General features: G+C 46.1%; 1 protein-coding gene across 4 annotated transcripts in view; it reads right to left on the bottom strand.

Annotated features, from left to right (window-relative positions):
* ZXDC (ZXD family zinc finger C) overlaps nucleotides 1-14,128 on the bottom strand; it is a 22,626-nt gene extending 8,498 nt beyond the window's left edge. The window contains exons 1-8 of one of the 4 annotated variants that reach the window (XM_073351325.1): nucleotides 12,942-14,125; nucleotides 11,161-11,313; nucleotides 9,877-9,955; nucleotides 9,545-9,675; nucleotides 8,114-8,284; nucleotides 6,243-6,928; nucleotides 5,391-5,475; nucleotides 3,441-3,613 (exon numbers count right to left, since the gene is read on the bottom strand). In XM_073351325.1, coding sequence (XP_073207426.1) covers nucleotides 3,441-3,613; nucleotides 5,391-5,475; nucleotides 6,243-6,928; nucleotides 8,114-8,284; nucleotides 9,545-9,675; nucleotides 9,877-9,955; nucleotides 11,161-11,313; nucleotides 12,942-14,094 — 2,631 coding nt within the window. In that variant the 5' untranslated portion in view covers nucleotides 14,095-14,125. Of the gene's footprint in view, nucleotides 1-3,440; nucleotides 3,614-5,390; nucleotides 5,476-6,242; nucleotides 6,929-8,113; nucleotides 8,285-9,544; nucleotides 9,676-9,876; nucleotides 9,956-11,160; nucleotides 11,314-12,941 lie in introns of all 4 variants that reach the window. The other 3 variants (XM_073351326.1, XM_073351328.1, XM_073351327.1) reach the window with 3 other exon arrangements.

Below are 14,128 nucleotides of genomic sequence, written 5' to 3'. Positions count from 1 at the left end.
GCAAAACTTCAGCTTTTTCATGACGCAACTGAGGCATTGCAGCTCAAGGATGGGTCTGAGACCCCCCTTTGCTTTGGGGATTAGGAAATAATGGGAGTAGAATCCCTTGCCCCATAGCTCCTGAAGAACCTCCTCCACTGCCCCTGCAGTGAGGAGAGTTTGGACCTCCTGACTGAGGAGATGCTTGTGAGAAGGGTCCCTGAAGAGGGATGGGGGCAGGCAGAATATCTCACTTCTACCGTGTGAAGGACCCAGCAATCTGATGTTATTTGTGACCAAGCATGGTAGAAGTGGGATAGAAGGGACAGGAAACAGGGCTGCGGACCCGGTCTGTTAGCTGGTATGTTGCCCCCAGGCGCACTTTCAAAAGGCCTGCTTAGAGCCTGAAGAAGCACATGCCTGGCCCTGGTTGGATGGGGGCTGGGAAGGCTTATGCCTGCCATTCCTGCCATGCTTCCTAGACAAGTCCTCCCTAGGACATGGAAGACAGGGACGCTGTACAGGCTGCGGCTTAAAGTGCTTTCTCTGGGTGGCCGGGGTATGCACCCCCAGCGATTTCAGCGTAGCCCTGGAATCTTTAAGGCTATGCAGCCTGGAGTCAGTTTGCTCTGCAAACAGGCCTGCCCCATCAAATGACAGGTCCTGCAGGGTATGTTGCACCTCGGGTGCTTCGCCTTCATGGCAATCCCGGAGGACAAGGTACGCATCGCTGAGTATGCAGCACCAGTGAAGCCTGTAAAGAAGTCCGTGCCACTGCCTTGCCCTCTTCAACAATTGTCCCAAACTCCTCCCTGGACTCTGCAGCACTAGTTCTTTGAACTTTAACATGGACTTCCAGGAATTCAAGTTGTATCTGCTTACAGGCAATCCTGTAATACGGATTACAGGCAATCCTGAGTTGGAGTCCCCCAGTCGAGTAGACCTTTTGGCCGAACAGGTCCAGCCACTTAGTCCTTGGATTTAGGGGTAGGAGCCTGCTGCCCGTTTCTCACGCTTGTTTACCGCGGCCACCACCAATGAGCAGGGCTGCGGGTGTATGTCAAGATATTCATATTCCTTAGCAGGGACAATATACCTCCTCTCGACTCCCTTTGCAGTTGGAGGAATGGAGGCAAGGGTCTGCCACAGGGTCTTTGTGTTGGCCTGTATAGTTTTGATAAGGGGCAGAGCCACACTCGATGGACCTTCCCGGGCCAGGATATCCACCCTCCGGTCCTCCGTCTCCACCACCTCCTTAGCCTGCAGGCCCATGTTGCACGCTACCCTATGTGGCAGGTCCTAGTGGGACCGAATGTCTACAGGGGGCGGTCCTTAGCCAGAGGTCCCTGCAACTACTTCATATGAGAACGATGACGACGCCAGTGGGGGTACAAGGCCCCCATGGGACTCTGGGGCTGTGGGGACACCCTGCACAGCCTCTCCTTCCACACTGACCGCCCCAGGGTCCATGATGGTGGTGGGAGCAAGCTCCGGGAGTGGTGGGGTGGTCTGCACCAGTGTCACCTCAGAACCCCTAGGGGAGGGTGCCCTGGGCCTAGTGGTATGCCCACAGGGTGCAGAATGGCCACTGCACAGGCACTTGTCACTGCACTTGCTATGGCCCTGCACCCACATCCCGATGCATACAGTCCAATTTGTGTCTGGTATGCCTGGACTCCACCTCAGAAGACAAAGACCTGGAACATGAAGGCCAGGGTGGTGCTGATCAGAGCTGTACCTGTGACTGGTCCCAGGAATCTGGAGAGTGGTGCCACGAGGTGGAGTGCCGGCGAGAGGTCAAGTGGTGCCAGGACAAGGGTGCCACGCTGGGGACCGGTGCCACAAGTCAGAGCGGTGCCGCAGAGATGCAGCTGATTGCATCAACATCGTGGGCTTGCCTTGAGACGGTGCCACGCGCTGCAGTACCAGAGGCTTCTCCCAACCGGCCAGGGACTGTGGTGCCATCAAGGCACTTAAGTCCCCTGTGGCCTTGAAGGTGTCCGGCAACTCAGTGTCCTCCACCACCTGGCCCAGAGTCCACTAGCACCAGACTCGATTGCCCCCCTTGCGGGGCTGAAGTCAATGGTGTCATCTCCTGGTCTGTTGGTGCCGGGTGCTCCTCCCCAGGACGCACACCAGTGGCGCTTTTCCAAGGTGGCTGTCCTCAGCGCCAGAAATCAACCCGTTCTGCTTGCAGTGCCACTTCTGCGGTACTGGGGAATGGGAGCAGTGCCGCACCGCCTTCTGCCGGCCTTGGGTCGCTATGCCTAGCATCCTTCCTTGGCACCGCTTCCCATACGGAGCCCAGAGTGCACTGCATGGAGGAGCTCGGCTCCGGATCCTGTTGTGAGAAAGCTGGCTGGGGACAAAGGGCCGCCCCCATCAGCAGCTGTTTCAGGCGAAAGTCTCGCTCCTTTTTCGTCCTGGGACAAAACCCCTGAAAGTTCTTGCACCCCGTCAATTTGGTGCACCTCCCACAGACACTTAAGACAAGAGCTGTGGGGGCTTATGGCAGGATCTGCAGGGTTTAAAACCCTGGGATTGAGGCATGCCCCAAGCGGAACAGGAAAGTTGGGCTGGGGAGAACCCCCACTCCTACACTAACTACTATAAACTAACAACTATTAATGCTACCAAACTAAACTACTAGAAGAAATGAGGAGCACTTGGAATAGCAAGCCACTGCAGTTCCAATGACCGTCCATGGCAGTAAAAAGGAACTGAGGAGGCGCTGGATCGGCAGGGTCATACGTTCACTGCCGTCAATATGAGCAAGCACTCGAAGAATAATGTAATTTGTGTGTGTGTTATTACGGCATATAGGGCAGGGCAGGATCTTTCCTTTCTAGCTCGCACTCCTGGGGCTGTTCTCACTCCTGAACAGTGTTTCCTCAAGGCCCCTCTCCAGTGCAGCTACTCCTGTGGCTTTTCAGTGCTGCCCCCAAGGCTTCCGCCATGCCACTTCACAACTCTCAGTCTCCCCATCACCTTAGCAGTGTCTAAATCTCCTCCCCAGCCCCCGACATGTGCATGAATAAGGGGAATATTTACAGAAGCGTTTTAGTTTATACTATAGCATTCATTTTTCATTATCAGCTAAGGGTGAGGTATAAGGTCCTCCCATGAAGTGGCTCTCTAAGAAAACCATTTGAACCGGCCTTCTTCACTCCAGTTACTTTTGTAATTATTTTTAAGATGCTTGGAAAAACATTTCTATTATTGGCGATAAGTGTGTGAAGGGACTCTCACCCTGAGGAGAGAAAAATGCTCCTTTTGGGAAACAGCCTTAAAAACAAGTCAGCAATACATTACTCACCAAGTACCTTGGTATCATGCAACAATCACAATATTAATATAGGAGAAGACTATATCAGATTTGAAAGGACAGTCAGATTCTTCTACATGAACTGGCAAATCATTAGAGAACTGGGTAGATCGTATGTTTATTCATGTATTCTTACTTGAAGTAGCTGAATTTGCACATACTGTGCGCCAGTGGCTGGATCCCTTATTGTTAGGCCTCCATTTGGCAAAATAATGTTGCCACACAATCGATTGCCATGACTGGTAGATGAGAAGCTGGTAGGACTCACTTTACCACCTTTGCTTTTCCTCTGGCCAGAATTTGATGCTGCTGAAATAAAGTTATTTTATTAATTATGTTGGAATGTCTGATGCTTTGGTAAGTTTCTCCTTTGAACTTGTCAAATTTAATCTGAAAACATCTTTTCTCCCTTGCCTCTAGTTACTTTGTCTCCTTTTACTATTAACCAACTAAGGCCATTAAAGTAGATAGGCCCAAAGGTAGAGATTATAAACTTTTATGTAGTCTATATTTTCATTTTTTTCTGTTTAAATTTCAGTGAAGTGTTAGTTTGGATTTAAATATTTCCCTCCATATTTCTCAATATAGACATCAAATATTACCAGGAGAACAAGAAAATACGATGATTAAAAGCAACACTAATATCTTCATTGTTCATGCTGAATAAGATGCCAAAAGAAAATTAAAAAGCATAATTTGAGGATAATACATATTAGATCTTTTCAATTATCAAGTGTTTTTTTGTTTTTTACTTCAATTGTTACAGGTAAATATTTTTAAACTAGGACTTTCAACTTTTGAGTGTCCATTTAAATTTTGTTCATGCATTTTAAAATGCAAGACTCGTTTGAAATACTGTATAGAAGTTTTTATTACTCTATACCAGCAAAAAGAAGAGCGGATTAATTGGCTCCGAAAGTAAATGGCTGTCACTAAGTTACTGGTATGTGACACATTAGACATGATACAAAGAATCTTGTTTAAGAAGGGAACTGGGAATTTTCTAGCTCTGTTTTATAGAACAGGGGCAAATTCAATCAAGTGTCCTTTCAATCTAGGATATCACCAAGCATGCATTTTGGACAAGCTGCCATAATTACAGATCACTTCATAAACAGACAAAAAGAAGGATAGTCCTCTATTTCCTAGACAAGAAAGAATTTTTAAAAAGAAGTGCATACATGCATAGTGCTATAAAGCAAGAGATACAATAATGTTTAATTTGGAAGTGTAACCCTTTGCTTACCTCAAGACATAACTAAAAACAACTGTCACCTTGATTTTCGGAGATAGGAGGCAACAAGAAACGTAAGGAAAAAAATTGTGTAGTGCAATGTTCCTCTCCCCTTGGGGGCAGCTGCAACTCAAATAGCTGTCTCTTGTTGTTTCGTTATTTTTTCTAGGCAAGTTTAGCAAGCCATGGAACACATTTGACCTAACAAAGCAAAGTTTAGTGCACATCAACAGACAGCTATGAGTTCCACTGTAGTTTAAGGGGAGAAAAACAAATGGGCTAGTTATGTAAACTATGGCCCAGTGTTTGTGTTTTATAAAAATCTGCTACCTCAGACTCAATGTTAACAGAAAGGTTTCAATTAAAAAGAGTCAAATAAATTCCCCTCCAGCGCTTGCAAATTAACACTGCAGCACTGTGCTAGAGCCAGGCCTAGAAGTGAAACTGACGAGTCTGTTTTCATTCATTGTCCCTGCTGAGTAAAATGAAACGCCAAGAGTGGACAAAAAGCACAAATAGCAAATTAGATTTTTTAAATTGTTTTGGTTTTAATACATTGAAGGATAATCCTACGAGTAGATTTAAGTAAATGATATTGAGAGTGAGGGAAGGGGGAGTTTAAATATAACTTTAACCTACCAGGGTCCCTTTAACAGAAAGGGAAAACTAAAGTGTGGGTTTTTTAAACTCAGTGAATTTGAAACTCCATGCAAGAAGATCTTAACTATCCTCAAAAAAAAGCACACCTCACTCTGACTTTGTGGCTGATTAAAGTAAGTTTATCTATTTGAAAGAGATGTGCTCCCATTTCATTGCATGTTACTAGATTCCGCAAGGAAAATGCCTCCTCACCTGTGCTGCTCCCATTCCCTTTCTGTTTTCTTTTCTTGGCTAGCTGAATGGCTCTGTAGTCTGTCCTTGCAGATCCACCACTCTCCTAATCAAACAAGAGATATGTTTTATACATGTTTGAAACAACCAATTAAGCTAACGAAGCTGACTAACAAATTGCTGGTTGCTCATAATCTTTTATGTTATCCTGTATATTCATCTTTGGTTAGGATTTAAAATTGGTAAGTTTCTCAAACAGTAGCAATCAAAATTCTGATGGGTCCCTGCATGTATCTGTCATCTAAGGTTAAATACACTTCCATGTTTATCTGCATTTTCAGGAAGGTCATGCTGTGATAAAAGGAAACATTTTATACTGAAAACAAACATTTATCTTTACACAGTACTGGAAAGGGGAAGGGAATGGTTTTCTGGAAGCAGTATTAAAGATAGTCTCAGTCTTCGTTCTCATAATTCTAACAATTTCAGTTACTTTCCATGCCCAAACCCTTCCCTGAAACTAATACACACAGGACATACCGTATAGTCCCCTCCTTATGCTTTCTTGTTAGTCCCACTTCACCCTTGGGGGGTTAATTTTGAATTTTTTTAAATTTTTTTTAAACTTTGAGCACAGTCCTCCCTCCCCCACCCTCACAATTCAGGCCTTTTAAAAGAAATTTTCACCATGTTGAATCCATGTCTAACAACATGTTTAGTCAATACAGAGTTCTACATCCTTCATGAAAAAACCCATGTAATTGGGTAAATCAGTATGAAAGGTCTGCTCGTAAGTTGCAAGCAGCACTGGAGTATCCTCAAAGTTAAGATGCTTCAGTCATCTGGGGACAACTGAATATAGTTACTGCATACCAAAAATGAGCTGCAAGTCACTGTGCTAAGATCCATTTCTTTCTGAGCACTGTAGCTTCCTGGAGGGTTGGAGAACACAAACTGTGTCACCACTTTACTGCCTTCCTGTTGACCAACAACATCCGAGCTAGGAAGCAAGTTTCGTTCAGCTTTAGTTGGTGTCAGTAACTCAGGTCCACTGCTTCCACCAAGGCTGCTGGAAGGGGTCAAAGTGGTAGTGTCTATCGTTAGATTATTGCTGGATGTCAAACCATGCAGGTCTTGACTGGAATTCTTCACTGATAAAGATGCTAGCGAACCTAAGGCTTCTGCATTTACAGTCTGTACATCATCCAGATTTGAAGTACTTTGCTGTAAAACTGTAGCAGTGGTGCCCATCAAGAGAGAACTGTCCAGGCTATGTGGAATATCACTACTTGTCACCAATATCAAAGGGTCAACTGTTTGACCTAGGGAATTGCTACTGACAGAAAGGTTTCCACCAAGAGTAGAACCTACTGAAGCAACGTCTATGGTGACAATTCCAGAGTTTACTAAAGCCATATCTGTTGCAATCCCAGAATTGTTACCAGACACATTGGAGAAAAGGGACACAAGGTCTATGTTGCTGAGGTCACTTTGTCCTGGACTGGTGAGTTCACTACTAGGTGTGAGGGAACTGGTTGCTTCAAGCTGGGTTAAGAGATCTGAAATACAATACATGTATTAAACTTGTTGAAAATGCAACAGACGAATGATAAACAAAAGGAGGTTGTGTGCCACTACCTGTGGCTGAAGGGGTGCAACACTCAAAAGTGGGAATACACAGAAGCCCTAATTACTAATAGAACATACCGATACTTCTTCCAGAACAGGTAAGATGAACTCTTTAAGTTTACATGCACTACAAATAAATGAAGCAACATTACTGACCTCAGAAACTGTGGTGTTTAGAAGCAACACACTTGTACCAGACACATGAGAATTTAATAGGGAAGAAAACACACTGCATGCAAACGTCTGAAGACGGAGTATCCTGAAAATTATAGGCTAAAAATATTTCCTAAATAAAACCCACTTTTCTAAACCAGAATTACAAAGAAAAACAAATTCACCTTTATAGTAAATGTTAAGATTTCCCAATCAGAAGAAAAATTGTTTCAATCAAGTATTAGTTTCCTTCGTAATGTATCCTCCTTCCAGCCTTATCAAAAATATTGTACAGAAGTGTCTCATCTGTGTATATATATTTAGAACATTGAAAAAATTTTCACTCTCTTTCCTATTCACTATGCTACCAAGGTGGGACTTTGAGCTCTGTCTTAGTGCGCGTCAGTTAGTTGTCTAGATAGAAGTAGGATGAATTTTTAAGTTTGCCACATCACTGAAAGACAAAATTACTTTAACAATGTTTACTAATGTTCCACTGTGATGAAGAATCTCATGTCCAGCAAACAATTATACAGTAACATTATTTGTTCATACTGCTGGACAACATAGCTTCCTTTTAGCACAGGAATTTCTACATACACTTATACTCTCCAAAATACCCTCAAAATGGTCCATGCTACAAATTAGGACTTAAGAGTATTTTGGTTTCAAGTCCTCATTATCAGGTTCTAGAAAGAATATTTTGAAAAAGCTTCAAGAGCAAGATCTAATTAATTCAAGATGTTACTGACTTCTGAAAACCACAAGCCAAACCCTAGTCACAGTTCCCACTATAGATTTTATATTATGTACATAGAGAGAAAAAATCCTGGCCCCACTGAAGTCAGAGTCTTGCTGTCGACTTCAATGAGGCCAGGATTTTACCCACAGTTTTTGCCTGATATACATAGTGTTTAGGCTTCCCTTTGCCCCAGCCATATTTTGAGGCTAAAATATTATACCTGGACTGAAGTTGTGCTGTTTGACCATATGAGTCTTCATACTATGCTTGGAAGTGAACAATTTATTACAACTGGACACTGGGCAACGGGTCTTCGATGAATCCACATCTTGAAGATGTTTCTTGGAGTGAATATACAAACTGCTGCGTGCAGAGAATTTTGCACAACAACCTGCAACATGACACACAGCATATTACAGAATCTTTCTTAGTTTTAACTTAAAATTAGTATTTAGAATTCTCTAGTAAACAGCTCAAAGTCACATAAATAAAATGTTCTAGTTAGTTAACTTGCAGTACTTGAGCACGGGTGCCATACATAAATACAGGAAGTTGAAGAAAGCAGCACAAAGCAAAGAAGCAGAGTTTCAAAGGAGCAGAAGAAATGCCATACCAGAGCAGACCGCTGATGCATCTAGTGCGGCATCCTGCTTCCAAGAGCAGCAAAAAACCCAAATGATTTAGTGAAAAGTGCCACAAAGGCACCTTAAATAGAAGCATTTGATAATGGCCACTGGTGAAACCATGAGGAGGAAATGCTTCCTGACAACCACAGGGCAAAAACCACTTTGTTTTATGCCATGAAGTGTAAGTATCAACGTTCCTTGTTCAGCCAGGAAGTTGGGTACATGGTATTGGGTCTATTTATACCACACTTATAATCTAAACCCTTTTAAAAAATCCCACTAGAGATTGTGCCTCAATGATTTCCTGCAGCAGATGGATCCACAAATCTTTTGCTTGTATTCATTTTAAAACCACGGGTCTTATCTGTAAGCTCCCCATATACCTTTAGCCACTTAATTATCCCTTAACGGATATTTGTAGTTCTACAGAGACCTTTTTGCTGGAAGAGGCAACCCAAGGTGACCACTAGTACTGGAGGGTAAATGTACTACAGAGTTATAGAAAAAGGCCATTATAACTCTTCTGCATGACTTTCTATCCATGTTAAATATGACCAACCAGCCTATTAGATTAATCTGAACAGCAATCAGATGCTGAGCAAACATCTTCATTTTTACATTGCTTGTGATTCTTCCCTCCTGCAGCCACACATCAAAATAATTTTTCACAAGCAGTTTATCCCTAGGGTACAATTAGTCAGCTGAAAAGATAAATATAGTGTCTGGACAGTATCACAGTCTTAAATCTAAAGTTGATTTCCTTTAGTCACTAACTGATAAGAAAAATCAAGTGACAATGACCTGCTAGCCATTTCCCCTGCCTCCTTCACGTCTGGGACAATGTGATTTATTCAATTAGATGTTCTTTAAAAAATAAGCTACAAAGAGGCTTAAAAAAAAGTAAAACATGACTTGAAATACCCAAGGCTCCACTCCTTCATTGAGCCTTAACTGGGCAGGACCTTGCACCTACCAAAGCCTCATGTGCTCTAGTAACAGCACACAGGACCACAAACAAACCGTACCTTCCACTGGACATTCAAATGGTTTTGTGCCTAGGTGAGTTATACTGTGGCCTTTCAAGTGTTCTGCTCTTGTGAAGGATTTCCCACAGCCTTCTATTGGACATGTAAACCTCCTGTCATCTTCATGTTTCCTACAAAAAAGGGAGATTACTATTCCCAAACTTAAGTTCACTACGTTCTCATTTCTAGCATCAATTACAACCACTCTGATTTTAAAATTCACTCTTAAAACAATTATCTGCATTAAAACAGCTTACTTGTCAGATCTTCGCATTGGCTAAACATATGTGTTGGGTTTTGTTTTTAAGCATAACTACTTTTTGTTTTTTTACCTTTTATGTCTTAGTAGCTTGGACATGCTGGTGAAAGACCAGCCACAACCTTCAGAATCACAGATAAAGGGCCTTTCACCTAAAAAAAAAAGTCACATTTAATCATATAGTAACAAAAATACATGCTGATATTGTGAAGTCTCAGAGAATTTTAAGGGACATCTACACTGCAACCCAATCCTCCCCTCCCCCCTACAACGAGTCTCCAAGCCTGGGTCCCTGGACTCAGGCTCATACTGTAGGGGCTAAAAATAGCAGTGCAGACGTTCCCGCTCTGGCTGGAGCCTGGGCTCGGAAACCCTCCTCAGGTTTCACTGCCAAGCAGGAATGTCCACATGGCTATTTTTAGCTCTGTAGCACAAGCCCAAGTCAGTTGACTTAGGCTCTGAGACTCACTGCAATGTCTTTCCCCCGTGTTGACATACCCTCAGTTACTTTAAAAAGCTAAAGAAATTAAAATATCATTTTACAGTTATCAAACAAGTTTCCTTTTCTACTGGCCATGTCCTGCAATTGGATCTGCATGGGCAGACCCCTAAGCTTCCATGGAACCCGAAGGCACTCTATGTGGGTGCATGGATCCACCTACATAGATCCAACTGCAGGAGATAGCCCTATATTAATTTGGACAACCAGATTTTTTAAAACCCAATTTGCTTCTCACTGTTTATGTAGCAGTTTGTGTGGGTTTGTTTTTCACCCATTTCTCTCAGTTATGTTTTGTTGTCCAAACTAAAACGCAGTACACTTAAAAAGTCAATAAAATCCACTTCTCCTTGAAGAGGTTTTTACCAACTATTGTAGTAAACACTTAAAATTAGTAAAATATTTCTCTACTCTTGCAGTTTGCTCTATGCAAGTGATAGCACTTGGTCTATAGTCAATTTCCTCCTGTTTCCATAATCTTTCACACAGTAACAACAGAGAAAAAGACTGTTACGAGACAAGGAAGTGTGATTGTAAAGCCACAAAAAATGACAGAAGACAGAGGGAAAGGTATAGAACTACTTTTAACTTAAGTTTCTTTTTTAACTTGACAAGATGAAGCTGACTGTCACTTATAAGTCACGGACAGTTGTTTAGAGTCATTTTCAGGTTCTCGCTCTTCCAACTCTTGGTCACAAACATTTCAGGGGTGTTTCTATTGACATTTTTAAAAAATTCTTATTGGCGTTTGGTTTGTAAAGACTGCTTTTATAAATGGCTAAAGCTTGAGTCGGCATTTGACCCACTATTTCTTTATGCATTCAGCTGACCCAATTTATGAACTATCCTGATGAATACCTGTATGACTTCTCATATGGATTTTCAGTCGGCAGGCTTTGTCATATTGCTTGCTACAACCAGGGAAAGAGCAGGAGAACTGTTCTTGCTCTCTGAAGTGGGCTCGATTATGAGAAAATAATGCACTCACTGTGATAAAGGTTCTCTCACAACCTATGGAAAGAGGGGAACATCATCTTAGCTCAGTGTGACACACAAAATAGGAAAAAACTCTATACCAGTGGTTCTCAAACTTTTCGATTGGTGACTCGCTTTCACACAGCAAGCCTCTGAGCGTGACCCCCCCCCTTATAAATTAAGAACACTTTTTTTACATTTAACACTATTGTAAATGCTGGAGGCTAAGTGGGGCTTAAGTGTGGATGCTGATGGATTGCGACCCCGAGGGGTCATTCACAACCCCCAGTTTGAGAACCCCTGCTCTAAACCATACTTCAGGGTTTGCAACTATGGGCTGGAATTGAATATCCACCTAGACATGGTATGTTTTGGGCACAGAGAAAAGCAGAACCAGTATAATTTAAGATACACTGCTCAAAAAAGAAGATGTAGTCATTTAGAAAAGCTGGTGGACTGATGCACATCAACAGATTAGAAGACAACAGTGAGGAAAGTGCTCACAGATTAAAAAATTGTTCTACTATTGTTGTACATTGATCAAAGCACTATGTAAGTCTAATGTGGATATGTTGAGTGATATCCTTTTCCTTTCTGCTGTTATTCAATCAGAAAACTTTGAGATATCTCTCTCCGACAAGGGACAGAAGATGGAGATCAAAAGATTCCAACTGTCCATCCCAAACATCAGATGGAAATAGAAAGGTGGCAGCACAAGCAAGCTAGAAGAAAAGGAGTACTTGTAGCACCTTAGAGACTAACCAATTTATTTGAGCATAAGCTTTCGTGAGCTACAGCTCACTTCATCGGATGCGAATACAGACTAACAGGGCTGTTACTCTGAAACCTGTTATTAAGCAAGCTAGAGATGACCATCAGGCAGGATAAGCATGGTATCAAACCTACAAGACAGTCTAAAGAAGGGACTCCAGGTTAGCCATCCTTGCATATAAATATACCAGCTGATCCCAAAGAAACACTGAAGTATGGTAGTGCTCAAGTAAGTACCTCACCTACATTTAATCAAAAATATCCATGATTTAGACTATTTGAAAAGATTGCTTGGCAGGCTGTGAAGATATTGATTTGTTCATGACAGGGCTAGAAACAGAACCTCCTTCAATCACCAATGGATGAGACACATTCATATACTATTTGAAGTTATGTAGAATATTGCATAAGATACACCCCTTAATGGGTCTGAACATGATCAGCATTGCTTGATGTTTAATTAGGGAGCTGCCCGACAGGACTGATTCATGAACAATTCTAGGTGTGTCTAAAGGGGATGTCTGCCTCTTGGGTCAGAACTGTGATACCCCTGCCACCAGCAAGGCAGCTGCTCTATGAAGTCTCCCCACATAAACCAGCTCTCCTCCCTGTTCCAAAGAGGCAGGTGACCCCCAGTGGTCCCACCAATGCTGTAATTCAGTTCCCGGCCCATTTCTCTCAGGCAGGCCCCCGGCATAGACCTCACAAGTCCCTGGACCATAGGTGGGGCTGGGGCGTCCACAGACCAGTTTCACCCGGGAGAGTGGCCGGCGGGGTGTAGGTCTCTCGGGGCATGGGACTGTGCCAGTGCCTAGGCACGAAGCGCACCCCCATCCCCAGTAAGACCCGAGAGGAAGGGCGAGACCCAGAGGCCAGCCGGAGAAGGCGATTACCGGGGAACTCGCAGCGGTAGGGCCGGTCGGGCTCCAGGTGGCTCCGCCGCTGGTGCGCGCCGAGGCGGGCAGCGCTGGGGAAGCGCTGCCCGCAGGCCTCGCACTTGTGCGCCGCCTCCTGCTCGTGCGCCCGCCCGTGCGCCCGCAGGTTGTAGACCGTGGTGAAGCGCTTGGTGCAGCCGGGCGCGGCGCAGGCGAAGGGCCGCAGCTTGTCGTGAGAGTGCAGGTGGCGCCGCAGCTTGTAGGCGGTGGCGAAGGACCAGGCGCAGCCGGGCACCGGGCAGCCGAAGGGCCGCGCCGCCCGCCCGCCGCCGCCCGCCCCGGGCCCCCCATGAGCCGCCTGCCGGTGCAGCCGCACCTGCTGCTTGCGGGAGAAGGTCTCGGTGCAGCGGGGCTCGGGGCAGTGATAGACCAGCAGCGCCCGGGAGCCCCCCGAGGCCGGGGCCGCGACCTCCCCCTCAGAGCCGGGGGGCTCGGCCCGGCTGGGCCGCGGCGATGGGACGTGAGGGGCGGCCGGCTCCGGCGCGGCCCCGGCGGGAGCAGGCGGCCCCGGCTCGGCGGCGCCCGGCCCCAGGGTCAGGACCCCGTTCTCGATCCGCACCAGCAGGCTCTGGTTGTTGATGGTGATGGTGCCGGAGAAGGCGCCGGGGCCCGCGCCGGCCTGGCCCGCGCCCTCCGCCGCCTCCGCTCCCCGCCGGAGCGGCGCAGCAGACGCGCCGGGGCCCGGCGGCGGGGGCAGCAGCGGCGGCGGCGGCGGGGCCGGCCCGGGAGCCTCCTCCTGCTCCCCCCGGGGAGGCTCGGTGCGGCCGCTCTCCCCGCCGCCCGGCCCGGCCCCCGGCTCCGCCGCGCCCCGCACCAGGTTGAAGACGAGCAGGAGCCCGTCGCTGTCGGGGCCGGGCGCCGGGGGGGGGCCGGGGGCGGCGGCGGCGGCGGCGCTGGGGCCCGGCTCCTGCTTCTCCTCCAGCAGCATCACCGGGAAGCTCATGTACAGGCCCGAGGCGGCGGCCGGGTCCCACTCGGGCGGCGGCGGCTCCGGCTCCCGCTGGGGCAGGCGGCCGGCGGGCGGGGCGCTCGGTGCCGCGGCACCGCCGCCATGTTGGGTGTCGGGCCGGGCCTGGGCCGCCTCCAGCGCGGGCAGCCCCTGCGTTTCCATCTTGGGGGTCCCTGTAGCAGCGGCTGAAACCGGA

Source organism: Lepidochelys kempii, chromosome 7 (genome assembly GCF_965140265.1).
Source record: "Lepidochelys kempii isolate rLepKem1 chromosome 7, rLepKem1.hap2, whole genome shotgun sequence".
Classification (NCBI taxonomy): Eukaryota; Metazoa; Chordata; order Testudines; family Cheloniidae; genus Lepidochelys; species Lepidochelys kempii.
The sequence above is the reverse complement of the archived record's forward strand: the minus strand, read 5'-3'. Positions and strand labels throughout refer to the sequence as shown.